The sequence below is a fragment of the Cibotium barometz genome, chromosome 34 (genome assembly GCF_041138505.1).
Source record: "Cibotium barometz isolate CiBa-2024 chromosome 34, ASM4113850v1, whole genome shotgun sequence".
Classification (NCBI taxonomy): domain Eukaryota; kingdom Viridiplantae; phylum Streptophyta; class Polypodiopsida; order Cyatheales; family Cibotiaceae; genus Cibotium; species Cibotium barometz.
This window is the reverse complement of record NC_141079.1, coordinates 6,175,668-6,194,974: the sequence shown is the minus strand read 5'-3', so window position 1 is coordinate 6,194,974 and position 19,307 is coordinate 6,175,668. Positions and strand designations below refer to the sequence as shown.

At 37.9% G+C, this 19,307-nt stretch overlaps 1 protein-coding gene across 1 annotated transcript in view; it reads right to left on the bottom strand.

Moving 5' to 3' along the window:
* The window catches only part of LOC147618654 (uncharacterized), a 51,688-nt gene that overhangs the window by 5,079 nt on the left and 27,302 nt on the right, over positions 1–19,307 (bottom strand). The window contains exons 5-10 of the mRNA XM_086774353.1: positions 6,747–6,932; positions 4,357–4,448; positions 3,758–3,866; positions 1,512–1,600; positions 1,307–1,396; positions 217–289 (exon numbers count right to left, since the gene is read on the bottom strand). Coding sequence (XP_086630479.1) covers positions 217–289; positions 1,307–1,396; positions 1,512–1,600; positions 3,758–3,866; positions 4,357–4,448; positions 6,747–6,932 — 639 coding nt within the window. The remainder of the gene's footprint in view (positions 1–216; positions 290–1,306; positions 1,397–1,511; positions 1,601–3,757; positions 3,867–4,356; positions 4,449–6,746; positions 6,933–19,307) is intronic.

Below are 19,307 nucleotides of genomic sequence, written 5' to 3'. Positions count from 1 at the left end.
TTTTCAACTTTTCATCTTCTAACCTTCACCATAATATAATTTTAATGCTAAAAAGGTATTCCCAACATTTAATTTGTTGCAATTTCTTTCAAAGTTGGAATAATTTAATGTGCTTCAATTCCCAACATTTAATTTGCTCTGTAATTCCTTTCAAAAAGGAAGATTTGGCAAGTGGAATAACTTAATTGTGGAAAAATGGGTTTCTTGTAGTTGCACCTGAACAGCTTGATCTGCACCACTACTTCCAATGCACGATCCATGAGGATGAAACCGAGTGCAATTTACCATACTACACGAGGGAATTAGTGAAATATAAAGTAAGCATAACTATAAATCAAGTTTAGATAGTATATATTACATCTTCAAGTAGTTTATGATTTTGCAACAATAAGTCAACACTAAAAAAGATAGTAATGAATTTGTGAGAAGATTAATGTGACATAACACATGAAGTGTTTTGCTAATATCACTATAATTCACATTTGATAAATAGGCATACAAATATTACAACCCACCATCAATAAGAGGAATAGTGAACACAAACCACATTGCATTGGAAATTAGGAGGAAAAACCACTAACATTAAAACTCATGATAGAGAGCCACTATCAATTATTGCAATGATAATTGCTTGGTAGTTTTTTTTCTCTGATGGTATATAATATGGAGAAAGCCTAATAAATCCAAAATGAGGGTTAATATGGAAAAAAACTATTAGAAGGAAACCAAAAATGTTGTACTATTGATTGAGCAAGTCAAGGTATGACTCCATTGAAGAAAGGGAAGATGAATTTTACTTCAACCATGTGTAATAAATTCATGGATATGTACCGGAAAGAAGTTAGATTAATTAATCTCCTATTAATAACAGAATTAGTCATAGTTTATGAACGGTCGGAGGCACGTTCATGTTACAACTATTGAACGTGCCTCCGTTCGTCCGGCTCTCTCTATATGCAACCGTCAGATGCGACCCCCTCCATGTCCTGTAACCCCTCTTGCTTTATGATGTGATTTCTCCATCGGTTGGGTACTCCACCGTGACTAGCTACCCCGTTTCTAAACCTTAGTTGGACCGATTTAATAGTCACTTCCATTAATTAATTAATTGATTTTCTTTTTTTAACTCATTGTGGGCCCCTATAAGCCTTAATCCATTATAATTTTCGATAATACTAGAAAGAAGCTAGATTATTATCTATAATATAATCTCCTATTAATAATAGAATTATGGTGATCTCACTTAGAAGCCTTATTCCATTATAATTTTTGGATAATTAATCTTGATCATTTAAAATTTTTATACCCTGCAACATCATTAAAGACGTGCACACATTCATGTCGTTCAACGTCCCAAAGCCTCACTGTCTTATCATCCCCTCCAGAAACCACTAACCTGCACATAACCATTAACTGCATCAATACAAGCTTAATTCCAATTCGATTTCAGCAAATGAAACGATAAATAATGCTTGATTTACAAAATTTCAATAGTTGTTATAATTAATCACCGTCCATTGGAATTGAATTCAGCCGACCGCACCCAATTCATATGCCCACTTAATCCAGCGAGAAATCTCTCCGTCTCAACGTCCCAAATCTGATAATTAACGGCATTTAATTAAGGATTAATTAGTATCCATTAGTCTTTTGATTCATAAGAATTTGTATCCTCCCTACTTGAAGCTTTAATTCGTATACGCCAAGTTTAATTTGAGGATAGTAGTGGCTTAATGCGAGATAATCTCTTCAACAGTCAACTTAATCACCCCTTCATCTTTGATCATTTTGTATCCGTAATGATTTGATGCAATTTTGATGATGATATGTACAGTTGGACAACGGTTCAATTGGGGAAACCGTTCAACTTCACAGTGGTTTCTATTTACGCTTCTTGTTTGGCTAGTATGAGGGCAACATCTTGGCATTCTGTTAATCAGATAGAGGGTCCCATTTTGTTGGTGGGTGATTTTAACATGGGAAGTAGATTTCTGGGAAGAACAGTTAGTGGTCTTGAGAAGGCTAAATGAGAACTTCTGAAGGTGGGTAAGGACCTTTCAGACCTCTCCCCTAAAAAAGGGTTCACCTGGTCTAATCTTCAAAAAGGTCACTATCACAGGGCTGCGAGACTTGATAGACTCTATGCCTCTAGTTGCCTGGTGGACATGTTCACAAACGTCAAGTGCTTTACAGACACTTCCCTCAACATCTCAGACTACTTTCCCTTGATTTGCAATCTTTCGGGGTGGGGCAGGCTAAAGGTAGGGCTGGCTGGCCACACCTGGACACATCTTGTTTCCTAATACCGTGTGTGCAACAAGAGATAAAAGGTTTCATCTCAGATGCCTTCAGGCAATGTGTTTCCCCCTCCAAGGGTTGGGCTTTGCTGGTCAATAGGGTGCATCTATTTGCAGGGACTATAAGCAGAAAGCTGCTGCTTTTCGTCTGAATCGCATAGTGTAGATTAAAAAACAGATTCAAGTTTTCCTTCAATCTAACAAGGGTTTGGTTGATCATACTCTAATTGATCTAAGGAACAAGCTTAGACTTGAGGAACTGCTTGCTGCCAAGACTACTATGCTTTGGTATAGAGAGGCGTGGGCTAGAAAAATTGACACCCCCCACCCTAAGATGTTTTCTTTACTCAAAAGGAAAAAAGCTAGAGATCTTATTCCTATGGTTAAGAAACCTAATGGCCAGGCTGCTGTTACTGAAGAGGAAAACCTTCAAGTCATCAAGGACCATTTTCTTAACTTGTTCTCTACTGTCTCCTCTCCCACTCCAGAAATTATCACAGCTAGAGCCAAAATCGCTCTCACTAGGAAAAAAATGGTTAATCCTTCATTGGCTATGAAATTAGATGCCCCCTTCTCTGAGAAGGAGGTGAAGGATGCTATCACTCACCTGAGACCTCAGAAAGGGAAAATCCCCTAGGGAAGATGGGATCCCTAATGAGTTCTTCCATGCCTTCAAAGAGAAGCTCGCCCCACACATCTTAAACATCTGGAAAGAAGCCATGAGAAAGGGTTTCCTTGCTGATAAAACCAATGTGGGGGTTATTAAGCTAATCCACAAAAAAGGGGAGAAGGATGACTTGGGGATTTGGAGGCCCATAACATGTCTCTCTTCTCTTTACAAAGTCTTTGCACACATTCTGACTAGGAGAATTAACCCCTACATGGATGCCTGGATCCCGAAGGAGCAAAAAGGTTTTATTAAGGGGAAGTATCTCCTTGATGCTATCATAAGTCTTTGGGAGGGCATGGAACATGCTGAAAGCTCTAGGCAAAACTGCATCTTTCTAAAAATAGACTTTGACAAAGCTTACAACAGAATTGATTGGTCCTTCCTCTTTCAATCTTTACAAGACATTGGCCTTAACAGAAAATTCATCAAGTATGTTCAAACCCTCTTGGGGAATGCTTCCTCAAGGGTGGCTGTTAACGGGGCGGCTCAAACATGATGATATAATCAAGAAGAATTGATCATTTTGTAGATCTCTGGGCGATTAAGTATTTCATTAAGGCTACTGCTAATTAGGTTAAGTCCTTGACTATCTAGTAAGGGTTGAAATTGATTATATGATCATGCTTTATGAACAATTTTGTAGCCTGAATTGAATGCAATCGAATATTTGATTAAGGCTACTACAAGTTGATTAAGTTAGTAGGTCAGAGGATTAATGATGGTAAACTTTAAAGCCTTATGATCAGGGCCTGTGATTAAGTTACTAGGTCAGAGTAATAATGATAATAACCTTTAAAGCCTTATCATCAGAGCCTGTGAGAAGGCATTCTCCGTCTGGACTGAAAGCTACTGTTCTTACAGTGCTGCTGTGAGCTCTGATAACACTGTTTTTTCCTTCTCTGTAAAATCACATGTAAATAATCAAAGCTTTGTACTAATTAGCTAGATTTCGACAAATCAAGCTTTATCCTGCACTAATAAGGAACCTTCGTTAAGAGATAGTCCTTCAATTAGGTTAATTGTAGTTTAGATTTCTCTAATCAAGCTCTATATTGTTGAATAGATTACTAAAACTAAATCCTTCTTGAAATTGATCTAATTAAGATATTATTGAGTTAAAAAGATAATCCTTATGAGCCACTTAATTACTGATTACATTTATCTGATCAAGCCACTTAATCCTTGTCTAACGGGTGTGCAAGGAAACAACCTTAATCCTACTTTGATTCTCTTAACTAGGGTAGGGCGTGCTAAATATCACTAATTAATCCTACCCTACTTCTCTTAATTAGGTCAAATTTTAAAGTCTTTGATGAATGGATTAGGGTTAGCTTTGCCAAAATTAATACGCTTCTGGCTAGTTAAATCAATAAATTAAATGGTACTCACGCTGTGGGTATCCAAAGGCGCACTGTTTTGTCTTTAGAAGCAGAAGCCACCACTGTATCCAAAGGGGAGACTGCAACTGCACAAACCTCACCCTGCACTAAATTAAAAAAGTTAGTATTAATCACATGACCTAATTTTAATCAATAAAGCCAGTAAGCTTAACATATTGGATTAACATGCTCTCCATTTAGCTCATTAACCAGTATTAGGGATTCATATAAACAAGCTTTAAGTAGCTCAGGGATTAACATGCATTCTCAATGTGCTTATCTCATGTGTTTAACGTGGAATTAGCATGTACTCATTAAATTAATCAAGGTTGACATAATCAATTACCCCAAGTGGGATTAACATGCACTCTAACATGCATTAATGTGGGTTTAACATGCATCATGCACTCTACCATGCATTAATGTGGGTTTAACATGCACCCTAAGTATGCTTTACCTCATGTGTTGAACATGGGATTAGCATCCACTCATTAAATTAATCAAACAATTACTAAAGAGAAAGAATGAAAAAAATGGACCTCAAACACCATGTCATGGAGCCCCCTCATTGGGTAAATTGCATAGCTAAAAGAAGTCGTGAAAAAATGGACCTCAAACACCATGTCATCAAGGGTTTACTTGCATTATGTAGACATGCTCGTGCCATATCATCATGCCACATCACATAGTGTTAGTGGTATTCCACTGATGTGTCATATCATCATGCCACATCACATAGTGTTAGTTGTATTCCAGTGATATGTCATAGTATTAGTTGTGCTCCATAGGCATGCACATCGGCATGATCAATTTGATGACATGTCATAGGATTAGTTACATCCCATTCACGCTCACACGCGTGAGCACGATCAAGTTGATGAATGCATGAAGTTACTACCATTGCCAAAACGCGTTAGTTAAAGGCTAATCACAATGTCATTAAGGCTTATCATACTGGCAATGACATAGCTGTGCTTATTTATTGAGATGGTGCTTAGGATCATTGACATCGAAGTAGGACAATTAGGCTAAGCTTAACATGACATGCTAGTGTGGCCTTTCCAACTTTCCAACTAATAGCGGCCTCATCCAATGGCCCATCTAATTGGGTCACACTACTTGCAAAAGCATTAAATACATGGTCTTTTAAACGAAAAAAAGGAGCATAGTTTTTAATTTAAGCATGCGTATTTGTTATATGACAGTGCCTGAACCTAACGGAAGGATGAAAATGGATGAGAAGTCACACTCTTCTCTCTCTCTCTCTCTCTCTCTCTCTCTCTCACATGCACGCACACGCGCGTGCGCACACCCACACAAACACACACACATATGTTTGTTGTAGTACAATGCGTGAATCTAAGGAAAGGATGAAAATGGATGAGAAGTCACATTGTTCCCCTTCTCTCTCTCTCTCTCTCTCACACACACACACACACACACACACACACATTGACAAGGATTGCACATGATGGTTTGATTAGCATCTCGAGTATAAAACTCCTAGTTTGGGAAGGGGAGGAGGAGGTTTGGGTAGAATTTGAAAATTATTTAGCAGGAGAAAATGGACAATGTTAATTATTTATACTAATCTATAGCTTACTTAGCCTTTACCTTAGCTGTGAGGTGGGATTTCTATCCGAAGGGACTTGGTGCCTTGAGGGTATGCTAGCCCGCCCCAAATAGTTTGCCTCTATATGGGGAGGAGGTGCAAGGAGAGGCAAAGCATGGACCCATGGTAGGCACCCTAGGAACACACTCACACATCGGGTAGGCACGTTACACGTTAGGCCTTCCCAGGTGCCGGGCGAAGTTCCGTGCTTTGCCTCTCCTTGCACCTCCTATTCGGGGCGGGATAGCATACCCTCAAGGCACCAAGTCCCTTCGGATAGAAATCCGACCTCACATTAGCTGCCTACTTCCTGCCCTCAGTTCATGTGATATTAATGTCACGTGCCATTCACATGTGTGCTTAGCGTGCTCTCCATTAATTATTCATTAAGAAACGTTAAAATAAGGTTAGCAAATAATTAATCAATCACCGCATTAGTAAGTGCTCCCATTACCAAATCAGTTTTTTTTTGGTAATCCCCCCTCTTTTTATTAATATAGCTTATGCTTTCCGAATAAAAAATAAAAAATCAGTCGGTTAACTATATTTTAGTAACACATTAGCAGATTCATTAATTAATTACTGCATTGAATTATTATGGTAGGTATTTAATTAACCACTGGATAATGGATTACCGCTCCTCAAACATCTCAGGTCATTGTATTAACAAATCAATCACCTTAATTAGTGATCCAGATATCGCTGTATTAACTCAACAATCTATCATTTGCACACGAGTAAACTCAATTAGAGAATCAAATTAGCAGGAAATGGAAATCAATGGTTACCTGATGGCCAAGGAAGCGGTAGGGCCGAATTTGTGTTTGGCGAGCCAGATTAGGGCGGCAGAAGAGGCTCCACATGAGCACAGATCCATCCACACCACCGGAGACGAGGTGTTTCATGAAGGGCCTGAATTTGATGCATGTGACCCCTCCCTTGTGGCCAGAGTAGGAGGTTAGCAGGCGAGGCTCCTGATTAATGGAAAGATTAGAAGAGAATGGTGGTGTATAATTACTTCTATAATCTGCCATTAGTGTGTGGGCGCCCAGCATGGGCGCATTCGTGGTACGGTGATGGCGGTAAGAGGGCATGCTAGAGCGCAAAACACACACACACACACGCGCACACACACACACACACACAAAAACCTGCCAATACTGTACGTAGCCTTGTGAACAACCCCTGCATTTGGCAAGATTGCCTCTTTTTCTTTTATCTTCTCCAACTTTTTTCCTTTTGGAAAAAAAGAAAAACAACCTTTGTTATGTTTTAATTTTGGCACCAACCCCACGATCTTGGCACTTCCATCCAGCCTCTCACTCTTAGCAACCTCTCACTCATACATTTTTCTTAGGCGGATTTAAAAAAAAAAACCTTCACATTGTAATTTGAAGAGGAAATTGACCGTTTTGAGAAGGCATTTCTCTATAAATTTTTGTAAAATATTACTCAACCTTGACAATTTTGAAGAGGATTCTTCTCCTTCACCTGCAAATTTAAGTAAGCTCTGCACAAATTTGAACAAGTTCTGGGCTAAGTCGAACCTATCTTTCCCCGAACCCTGCATGAAATAAGAATTAAGCGAGCAAGTTGTTTCTGTAGATCAATAATATTATGACCATCGCAGTTCCACCTTCCACCTCAACCTCTGGATGCATACAAAAAGGGATGACACATTCAAAATGTCTAAACTCAGCAATCTAGCTTGCGTATCCATAATAGTTTGCAAAGCCTTCGAAGAAGGACAATAGCTAATAGTAGAGCAGAATGACAATGCTTTAGCTACTATAGGCCCAACTACTCCAAAGACGTGATGTTTCTCTTGCCACACAAAGCTTGAAAAATAACTCAACCTTAGTGAGCTGATTGGTGCATAAATTGACAAACTACAAATTATATATGCTTGTATGGCATGTATTGATTTTTCCTTGCTTCTCTCTGTGTGAAGTCAATGTATGTACAATGTGGAAATCCTGAAATTGTGACTGAGTATGTAAGGCCTTTAGCAATCAAACCAGGAGTCCGAACATGAAATACATGGACCCCCCTTGGAATAATAATATTCTCTCTTATAACCTCCCCATTTTCTATTGCTGCTTTTTTAATCCTATCTTTGAAGTCCTTTAATTTAGATCTCCATCTCTACAAGATGGTCGAACATGGCTTGGTGCATTACTTTATTGCATATATTAGGGTGTAATCCCATTATATTAGTGCATTCATTAAACTTAAACACAAAGTTCTTTCTCTCATCCATAGTGATAGATGTTCCACAAGCTACCTTCATATTCCTGGAGTGTTTCCCAGAATACCTTCTATAGAACAATCCACATTCCACACATGTGTATCACAGAGCTATTGCAAACCTACACAAACTATTATGTGACTCCATTTGAATGTTCTCCTCTTCCCTTAAAGAATGGGGTAGGCACCATAGCTTGCACTCCTTCCTAACTCATTTATCATCACTCCACATCTCCTTCTCATTTCTGCCAAGTAGCCAAAGCATGTGACAACATTGTAGGCCTCCATTCTTTTAATTGGCCAGTTTGCTTCATGGACCATAGCCTATTTATTAAAAGGCTAGCCCATTCCCCCCAAGAAATTAGGATGCCTTCTTTTTCCAACAACTCTATTTGTTGTCACAGTTATGTACTCTAGACGACGATGGATTGTCTTGTGCATGAACTTCCATTAGTGGTGCTAAGCCTCATTTTCTTCTCACATTGGTGGCTCAATCATTGGTGTATTAAGTTCAAGAGACTGTATCTGAGCCTCTTCTATCACAATAATGTGTGCCACGTCAACAAGCTTATCTCTATGTGCCTTACTATTATATGTACATTATGTGTGCTATGTTATATACACATTATGTGTGCATATACTAGGAGGCTAACCCACATTAGGCTTGTGATCATGGGAGCATGGGAACAAGCTCTAGTGGAGTATGGGTTAGGACTAACCTTAAGGGTTAAGGTTAGGGTTAGGCATCCAAGGGTCACACATGAGAAATGGAAAGTCAAGAGTCAATTGAGGGTCCTCCTATATAATAGGGGCATGGGGCACACTCAAGGGATCTTGGGGGGCTTGGAGGCTTGGAGGCTTGGAGGTTTATGCTATGGTCTCTTGTGTAGAGGTCCATATCTACTCATCTACCATTTCACACTATAGCTACATGCTATTGGATTGGAGTTATACCTCTTGATGGTATGGGACACCAAGGTAGAGGTATGATGTATTTCATTTATGATTCATGTGTGCATCCCTTGGGCTCGGGGGTGTTGGGTGGTTGAGTTTATGCCTGATTTATGCATATTTATGCATAACAATTATCTAGAGAGATCTTAGGGTTTTAACACTTACTAGATCCACCCTAGATTTGGCCCTATACCCAAGTGTTTTCCCAACATAAAAGGCATGGTAATGAGCACTTTTTAGCACACTCATTGCAAGATCCGAAGCACACGCCTCATATAGTGTAATATGTTTTGCATTTAGTCCCATTCACACACACATACATATATGCTTAGGAGGCCTTGATGACATGTCCTCAAAGAAATGTTTTCCTTTGAGACGTTAAATGGTTTTTGTGTGAACCCTAGAATGTATAGAATAACACTGGGATTGTTGTGAGAATTTTAGATAGAATGAATTTTTTACTATCATATCATCATTGTATATATAGCATGATATGGCAGCATAAGGAAAATAGGGTGGTGTCTATTTTTAAAAATATCTCTCAAGGAAAGATAGCCTATAAATAAACCAAAGCACGATGGTGCTGATATCAAGGTCATAAGTTAATATGAACGGAGCCTCAAAGACTGGTAGAGCTAATGTGTTGAGGTTTCTCATTGTGAAGAGCACCTAAAGATATCAACCCTTTGGTGGCCAATTGTTTCCTTCTTCTCATAACATGAGGACCTGGACAAAATGCCTAGTACATAGACCATATGGGAGTTCATTATTATTGTTATTATTATTTTAAAAGAAATGCTTAGGCAAAGCATTGACATTAAGTTTTTTAAGAAAAAGGGAAGGTTGGTAACTGGCGCATGGAAAGCTGAGAAAATCGTGCAAGAAAGAGAGGAGGAAATCATAGGACTCACGAGAGCATCATAGAGATTAAAGCAGTGGAGAAGGATAATACATGTAGCAAAGGGATAAAAGAATGGTAGCATGACTGCGTACCATAGCCACAGCTATAACTTGAGAAAGATTTGGAAGAAAGTATAGGAGGCATGGAGCCTTGCAATTGGCCACTCATCACACGACTGTAGTTGCTTCGAATCGGAAGGACACATGGAAAAGAAGCGATGCTGGAAAGCCAAGCCATCGTGATCGCCAAGAAAAACTATAAAAAGGGGTCGACCTTGTTAAGAACCAGATTTGGTTGTGTATGAGTTTTTTTTTGGGGGTAAAAAAACACTATTGTTTTCTGCTTCTTGTTTGAGTGCAAGAGGAGATTTCGTGAAGAGAAGGTGTTTGTGAAGAAGGAAAGAGGGAGCTGTTATACTTCTCAAACTCAATTCAGATCATGTTGCTGCTATGAAAGGATCTCTCTCCTACTTTGAGGGACTCTCATCTACTTGGATTGTGTATATATTACATAGACTAGATGCCGTGTGGAATCAAGGGAGAATAGATTGGAGAGAAAAAGTTACGCAGTCAGCATACATTTTTTTTGGTTGTGTTGTTTTGAGTTTTACATGAGCTAGTTATTCATAATTAGGTTGTAAATATTACGAGCATATGAACTTGGTTCATGAGCTTGAGTTGACAAAGACATTAGAGGTGAAGTTGGACTGGTTTGCTGAGAGAGATTTCTATATATGTTATGTTGGAATTGATACTTTGTGGAATCAACCTATTGTAGGTGGCAAAAATCAACTATACAATAAAAAAGAGAGGCTGGTTGCTGCAACCACGGGTTTCTTGGATTAGAGATTTTCTAAGAATTTTACCTCTTAGAAAATAATCGTGTCAACATGTTCCTCTCCCTAGTGTTGGGTACTGAGATTAATGAGGTGGAATGTGTCGGTTTTCTTGCTTCCGTGGTTTTTTCCTTCTAAACCAGCAGCAGCTACAAGTGGTTTATCCTTCTACAAGTATTGGACTCTTTACAAATTAATGAAGTGGAATATCATCTTCCAAATGAAGTCTATCATATAGAGTTATGTGAAGAGGAAGCCATATTTTGAATTCCCATTCTTTTAATGATCCAATATTAAGAATTATATGTAATAAGAGTGAACTCCATGTTTCACTCAATATCAAAGTTTGATGTCATAGTTTGATACTTGTAGTATCCAAGGTTTTTGTTCTTAAAATCTGTGTCATGAGTCTTCTATTTTCCAGTGTTGTGGTTATGGATGAAGTGGATATGATGTGGCATGAAGACAAATAGAGGCTTTGTGGTGCTCTACCAACGCTTAACATTCTGTTTTGGTGCCCCCACTGAGGAATCTTCCTGGGAATTAAGGTGACTGAGGTAAGGACTCAAAGATAAGTGTGTACGTGATCCAAAATGGCTCAGGATTTTCCTAAATTCCCTGGGCTACCAAATGAATATGCGAGACATTTTATTGAAGATTTGGAATTTACAGCTTTAATGAAAGATAGGAACACTCCAGAAGTTCTGCTACAAATTTTGGCTTATTGTCTCAAAGGAGAGGCAAAAACATGGCTGCAAGTTTTTGTTCAAAATTTTTGAAACTCTCACATCCTCCTTTTGTGAACCTGAATATAAAGAAGTGAAGGTCACTTCTCACAATATGCTAGGGAAAGGGATCCTCACAAGATATGGAGAGAGCTTTGCAATTATCAGTAAGCATCTAATTAAGAGGTGAATCTATATATGATTCGGTTTGCTGAATTATGGATTAATTGGATAAACCCTAAACCCAAAATGATAAAGAAAGAGAGATTTGTGGCCGGGCTTAAACCAGGTATCAGATTGAAAGTGGAACTAAGGAATCCTATCCGTTTTGATGAAGCTATTCGGTTTGCTTGAGAAAAAGAATGGAAAATGAAGAGACTTGGTCAATTAAGGTTGCAAAAGAAGGATCACCACAAAGGCCTATTACCAATGAAGTCATTCCTACTGCTAAAGAAGAACCAACTCCTCTTCAAAATCAAAGGGAAGGGATGATTCCTTGAAAGAGGAATTACATGAAGTTGTTAAGTTGATGAAAAATATGAGTCTTAACATGGTTGGTGGTGCAGGTAGAGGACGAGGAAGAGGATCAATTGGTGGTAGAGGAGTAGGTTCTCAATCAAATCAAAATGGACAAGCTACATGGCAAGAAGTAAGAGGTCGTGGATTATAGCCAATGAATTTACATTGCTATAATTGTGGAGAATGGGGACATTATAGTACCTATTGTAATAAACCTCATCGCATGGAGGAGATATGTTTACTTTACCTCAGAACTTAAATAACATAGCAAACAATTTTGGAGTAGAAATCAAAGACGTTCCTCAACCCAGTAGCAGTGGTACTACTACTCATGAGAAAGGAAAAGGTAAAGCAGTAAGTCTTATTAGTGTGGAAGAGGAACCAGAAGTAATGCCCGTAGCAAAAAGAACAAGAGCTTCTATCAATGGGAGAGGCTGAACCCAGCTCAAAGAAAGGGAAGCAAGAGATATTAGAACAGTCAAAGAAGAAAGCGGAAAATAAGAAGATGATTCAAGGTAACAAATTTGCCTTTGGGGAAGGAACAGGAAGATTATAATTTGATAAAAGATTTGGCTCAACAGAAAGCTGATTTTAGTTTTGGTCAAATAATGGGAATGTGTCCAAAGCTGAAAAGGGAATGGAAACGAGCAGTGAATCCTAATAAAAAGTTGTTCCAAATCCATTAAAGGGAGTAATGTCTATAGAAGAATTACCAGAAATTTGTCCATCTGTTAAAACATCAAGGAATAGTGTTGGGAGAAGCTTATATTGATGGAGGAGCTCAAATTTTTGTGATCACTCAATCTTGTATGGAGAAACTTGGTTTACAGATTGCTTCCCAATCTAGTTTTAGGATCAAATTAGCAAATCATGCTAAAGTAAAATGTTTGGGCATTGTAACTAATCTTGATGTGGAATTTTTTAATGTGTATTGTAAAATCAATTGTCATGTCATGCTAGCAGGATTGGGAGCCTATCCTCCCATTTTAGGGAGACCATGGCTGTGCGAAGAGTGGGCGCCATTCAAAATTGGGAAAAAGGGATAATAAGTGTACATACAGGTAGTGGAAAAAGGATGAGTTATGATATGGTAAATCGTATGGAACTGAACGATGAAGATGAAAGAAGTATTGAAGAAGATGAGATAGAAAGTGAAAGTGAAGAAGAAGAAAGTGATGATTCTGAGATAGAAAATGGACATGTATCTTTCATACTTGGAGAAGAAGATCCACACAGGAAGTTAAACTCACGACCATACATGAAGCAGAAGACGAAGGAAGATTTGAAACCATGGAGAATCTAATGCAACCAAAGACTTGCTAGCCTCAATTACAGGAACTAATATAGAAGATGTTGAGTACCAGTCTTACATTAAAGAAGAGAGGCAAGAGTATCTTATTATGTTTGATCGGATTTTCCAATATTTTTATCACTTCTTATGAAAAGATAAGAGGATTTATAGGTAAACCACTCAAGATTGAGTTAAAAGAAGGTGTGAAACCAGTGTTTCCAAAGTTGAGAAGGTTGGGACAAGAGCACAAACTCAAGTACTCAAGGAAGAGGTACAGAAACTTCTAAAAGCTGGTTTTATCTATCAAATAGAAAATTGAGATTGGGGTAATCCAGTTGTGATCAGGCTAAAAAAAGATGGAAGATGGAGGGTATGTGTAGATTATAAACCATTGAATACAACCACAAAGAGGAACCATTACCCTTTACTTTTCCTTGATGACATTTTGGATAAAGTTGAAGGACATAAAAGATATAGTATTTGTGATGGATATTCTCGATACTTCCATATAGCTATTGCACCCGAAGATCAAGAGAAGACAACTTTTATCACACCATCACGGGGATGTTTTTGTTAAAGGGTTATGCCTTTTGGTTTAATGAATTCTCCTTCCTGGTATCAGCAAAGATCAAATGAAGTACTTGCACCATTCCTAGATCACTTTGTTAAAGTTTTCTTGGATGACATCTGCATTTTTAGTTCAAGGCATAAACATTGCAATACATTGGAGCAAGTATTTAATAGGTTAGATTCAAGGGGTGGGCAGATGAATCCAAAAAAATGCTTTATTGGGCAACCAAGAATCAAACTTCTTGGACATATGGTATCTCAAAATGGAATAGGACCAGATCCAGACAAGGTCAAGCCTCTAATTTTATTATCTTCTCCTACTTCTACAGAACAACTACATACTTTTATTCCAAAAGTGAAATATCTATTAAGATTCATTCCGTTATTATCACAACTGTTATATCCACTTCAATAAGCAGTGAACAAAGATCAGGCTTCAGTGGGATGAGGAATGTGAAGAAGTTTTTGGCAAGGTTAAAGAAGTGTTGGGAGGAATTTCAAATATAAAAGCTTTGGAGTTTGATAAAATGTTTTTTGTAAATCCTTCTATTGGACCAGATGCAATAGGAGCTATTCTGTTGTAACAAGAGAATGAATCCAGGTACATGAAGCTAGTGTATTATGCAAGTAGGGTGAAGACTGAGATGGAAAGAAAATTTTCTGAATCAGAATTGGTGGTAAAGCCTAGTTTATGCTTGCAAAAAATTCAAATCATACTTGTTACCCAAACCCTTTAAAGTGTTGACCAGTTATACTCTTTTACCAAAACTTGTTAATAACACCACTTTGTCAAGAAGTATGCTCAAATGGATAGTTGAACTTCAAAAATTTGAATTCACATTTTTGATCGAGGAGTCCACTAGAGCTTCTTTAGCCGATTTACTCACATATAAAGAGGGGCCAATTCTGGTAAAAGAGGTAGAAAAACAAAGTAAAAAGATGGAAGGTCAAAAACTTGCCAATGCTTATGTACTTTTTTTGATGGCTCATTCAAAAAGGTTTAAATCAGGTTACTAGAGGAATGGTGGTTCTGGACTCACAAGGAAAAGAAATACAAAAACCAAGATTTCAACTAGAAGCCAAAAGCAATAATGAGGCAGAATATGCAACTCTATGCCAAAGTTTAAAGGTATGTCTTAATTTTGGAATTAAAAGAATTATAATTAAAGGAGATGCTTTGTTGGTAGTCAAACAGGTACTAGGAGTATGGAGAACCAAGCATACCCATCTCAAAGCTTGGGTAGGACAAGTAAAGAGATTACTTGGACATTTTGAAGCATGGAGAATTCAACACATTGATAGGGAACAAAATCATGGAGCTCACGAAGCTGCTCAAAGTGTAATTATGTCGACACTTTATGCAGCTAAGGTGGATGGACCATTGTATCAAGGAAGAGAGTTCCTTTACAAAGAAGAAGCATATCTTATGACAGGAAAAGTGCTTCAAGATCTGCCAAAATCAAAGAGGTATCACTTTGTTAAGAGATGTCAAAAATTTTGCTTGATTAATGATGTTTTACTCATGAAAGGACCAGATTTAGTGCTGAGAAGAATTCCTTGGAGAGAAGAAAGCTATCGGATTTTGGAAGTGAATCATGAAGGTGGTTGCGGAGGACATTTTTCTTTCAAAATCACATTACAAAAGATATTATTGGAAGGTTTTATATGGCCTTCAATCCAAAAGGATATACATCATTAGTGTAAATCATGTTTCCAATGCCAAAGAATGGGAAGAAGAATACTAAAGTTTGAGCCCAGGAATGTTATACTTGCTTTTAACATTTTTTAAAAATGGGGGATTGATGCCATTGGGCCATTTCCCATGACTGCACGTGGAAAATGTTATATACTCACATCCATTGATTATCTCTCAAGATGGGCAGAGGCTAAAGGTACAAAAGCAGTCAATGCAAAAGAGGTATCAAAATTTGTATATGAGGGAATTTGTTGTCGTTTTGGGGTACCACTAGAGCTACTTTCTGATAGAGGACCAAGATTTAGAAGTGAACTAATGGATCATCTATGTGGGAAGCTAAAAATTCAACATAGATATGCTACACCACCCCCAATGTAACGATTTGTCCACACTCTTCAGAAGCACTGCTAGTGCCTCATCATCTTCTACCTTTTTGCCAATAGCTACCAGCTGTTGCTTAATGCTTTTATATTTGTTCAAGTGTGTGATTAAAGGTTCACTTTCCTTCATGTCCAATTTGTAGAACTGCATTAACAGATTTATCTTTGAATTTTTTGCTTGTGTACCAAATAATTTATTTTCATCCCATGCATCTTTTGCCCATTGTATCCCTGTGATGTGATGAATGATTTCATCATTTAAACTGAGTGCAATAAGTCCCAATGCTTTTTCATTCCTGATCTTCCACTCATTTTCCCCTCTCTCTGGGCATTCATCTCTCCCTTCAACTAATCCCCACAGATTTTTCCTCATGAGCAAATACATGGTTTTTGTCTGCCATGTGTAAAACTGCTCCCCATTAAATTTGGCTATTTCCTATGCTGTACTGTGAAGGGGGTCTTACCTCTTGATCCAATTTCAAGATTCAAGGGTAGTGTCTACCCTTTTACAACTCAATCTGGTGTTTAAGAGATGATTACAATAAATTTATTAGCATAAAATCACCAGAAATTACATTAAATCAAGAGTAACCAATTTGTACGGAATGGTTGGAGTATCAAACCAACTCCGAATTGCAATCTGAAGTTATAGGGATCTGTATCAGATACCTAATGGTTAAATTGAACCCTCAATTGTACCAAAATACAGTGATTAGCAGCACTGATTAATCACTAATTAGCAAATTAATCCACTGTTTTGTGTACAAAAAAAAGAGTATGCGGGGAGTCCAGATCTGGTGCCTTAGACTTCAAATGAGCTCAAATGCTTTCAAAGGCATCAATAGAAATGAGTCTAGTAGAGGATTAAGCTAAGAACACAAGATTTGACCAAATATTGAAAGCTTAATCTCTGTTTTACCAAAGTCACCTGCAGATTTGATGAAGAGCTTGGATCTCACTGTAGACTTGATGAAACTGAATTCTATCTTACTAGCTTGTAGAGCATGCTTGAAAACACCTTGGGCTAAGAGGAATTGAAGCAATTTGATTTGATGAGCACAAGATCTACAATTTCATCAGAAAAGTCTGCGCTGGCCAAATTCGCGATTTCTCCTCAACGCTTCGGCAATTTGCTGCATGGAGTTGATGAGCTTGAAGAGTATTGAGGTGGCTACCATGTGCTAGAAGGGTTTGACCTAATTGTGAGTATGTAAGGAGCTAGAGCTCCTCCACCAGCTGGGGGTACAGAGGTGAGTTGAAAAAAGAGGGAAAATTATAATTTTCTACTAATCCTAATTAGCAAAATAATTAGCAAGATAATGGGCTCACAAATTAACATTGCTCTGATACCATGTTGAAATTTGAGCATTGTGATGTGCTATGGTGGATCAAACACTAGAATCAACATCATTAACAAAGTGATTAGTAAATAATTAAGATATAATGGGTAATTAGCAAATAGATTAATGTAGGCATGGATACTCAAAAATCAACAAATTCTCATTAGGGCTATGCCTCAATTTATAGAGTTTACATCAAGCATCAAATCCCACTGATTTCTCCATGATTCACTCCACCTCTTTTCCCTGATTCTCTCCACCTCTTCACTTTTCCCAGAATATCTCCACACTTCCTAAATCTTCTCATGTTACCCTTTATTCTCTCCCAGTAGATTCTTCTCACCTTTTCACAGGTTCTTTCACATTTACATCTTCTCTTTTATAGCCTCTAACCAAGGGCTTGTTCCCGCACACACCCTATTCACTTGTATTTTCAACAGAGACAAATGAAAGATTTAATGGGGAATTGATACGCATGTTAAGTAAAATGACACAATCTCATAAAAGGACTTGGGATTTAGAGCTTTCTTGTGCACTTTGGGCTTATAGGATTGCAGTCAAAGAAGGCACCCAATTCTCTCTTTTTCATATTCTTTATGGTGTCGAAGCGTTATTACGTATTGAGGTGGAAATGCTAGCTTTAAAATTCTTAGTAAAAGAAAGTGAAGAACCACAACATATTTTCAAGAATAAGCTTCTTGCACTACAAATAGTGGAGTTGGATAGAATGCATGCTATAGAACATTATCAAAGGACTCAAGAACAAAATCAACAAAGAATTAACAAGAAGATCAAGGACAGAGGCATTAAAAAAGGTGACCTGGTACTCCAATATAACAGCAAGCTGGACAATACATTTCACACAAAGTTTAAAACAAAGTGGGAAGGTCATTTTAAAGTATAACAAAGATTTTCCAATGGCTCATACCAGCTAGAGAATTTGGATTGAACTTTGCACCAGAGAAGAGTCAATGGCTATCGACTAAAGAAGTATGTAGCAACAAGGATGATGATTATTACCACCAATCAAACAAACAAGGAGAGAAGGGGTGAACAAGTTCATGTGAAGGCAACCAGGAAGACAATGGCTCCATATATTCAATGCATCAGTTATTTGAAAGTTGTAGGACATGAATGTTCGCAGGCTAAGGGGGGGTGGCCAAAATATGTTAAATGGTTTTTGTGAACCCTATAATGTATAGAATAACACTGGGGTTGTTGTGAGAATTTTAGATAGAATGCATTTTTTACTATGATATCATCATTGTATATATAGAATGGTATGGCTGCAGAAGGAAAATAGGGTGGTGTTTATTTTGAAAAATATCTCTCAAGGAAAGATAGCCTATAAATAAACCAATGCACGATGGTGCTAATATCAAGGTCATAAGTTAACATGAACGGAGCCTCAAAGACTGGCAGCTAATGTGTTTAGGGTTCTCATTGTGAAGAGCATTTACAAGATATCAACCCTTTGGTGGCTAATTTTTTCCTTCTTCATAAGATGAGGACATGGACAAAATGCCTAGTATATAGGCCATATGGGAGTTCATTATTATTATTATTAAAAAAGAAACGCTTAGGCAAGACATTAAGTTTTTTTTTAAAGAAAAGATAAAAGGGAAGGTTGGTAATAACCAGCGTATGGAAAGCTCAAAAATCGCGCAAGAAAGAGAGGAGGAAGTCATTGGACTCACGAGAGCATCATAGAGATTAAAGCAGTGGAGAAGGATAATACATGCAGCAAAGGGATAAAAGAATGGTAGAATGATTGCATACCATAGCCACAGCTATAACTGGAGAAATATTTGGAAGAAAGTAGAGGAGGCATGGAGCCTTGCAGTTGGCCACTCATCACGACTGCAGTTGCTTTGAATCAGAAGGACGCATG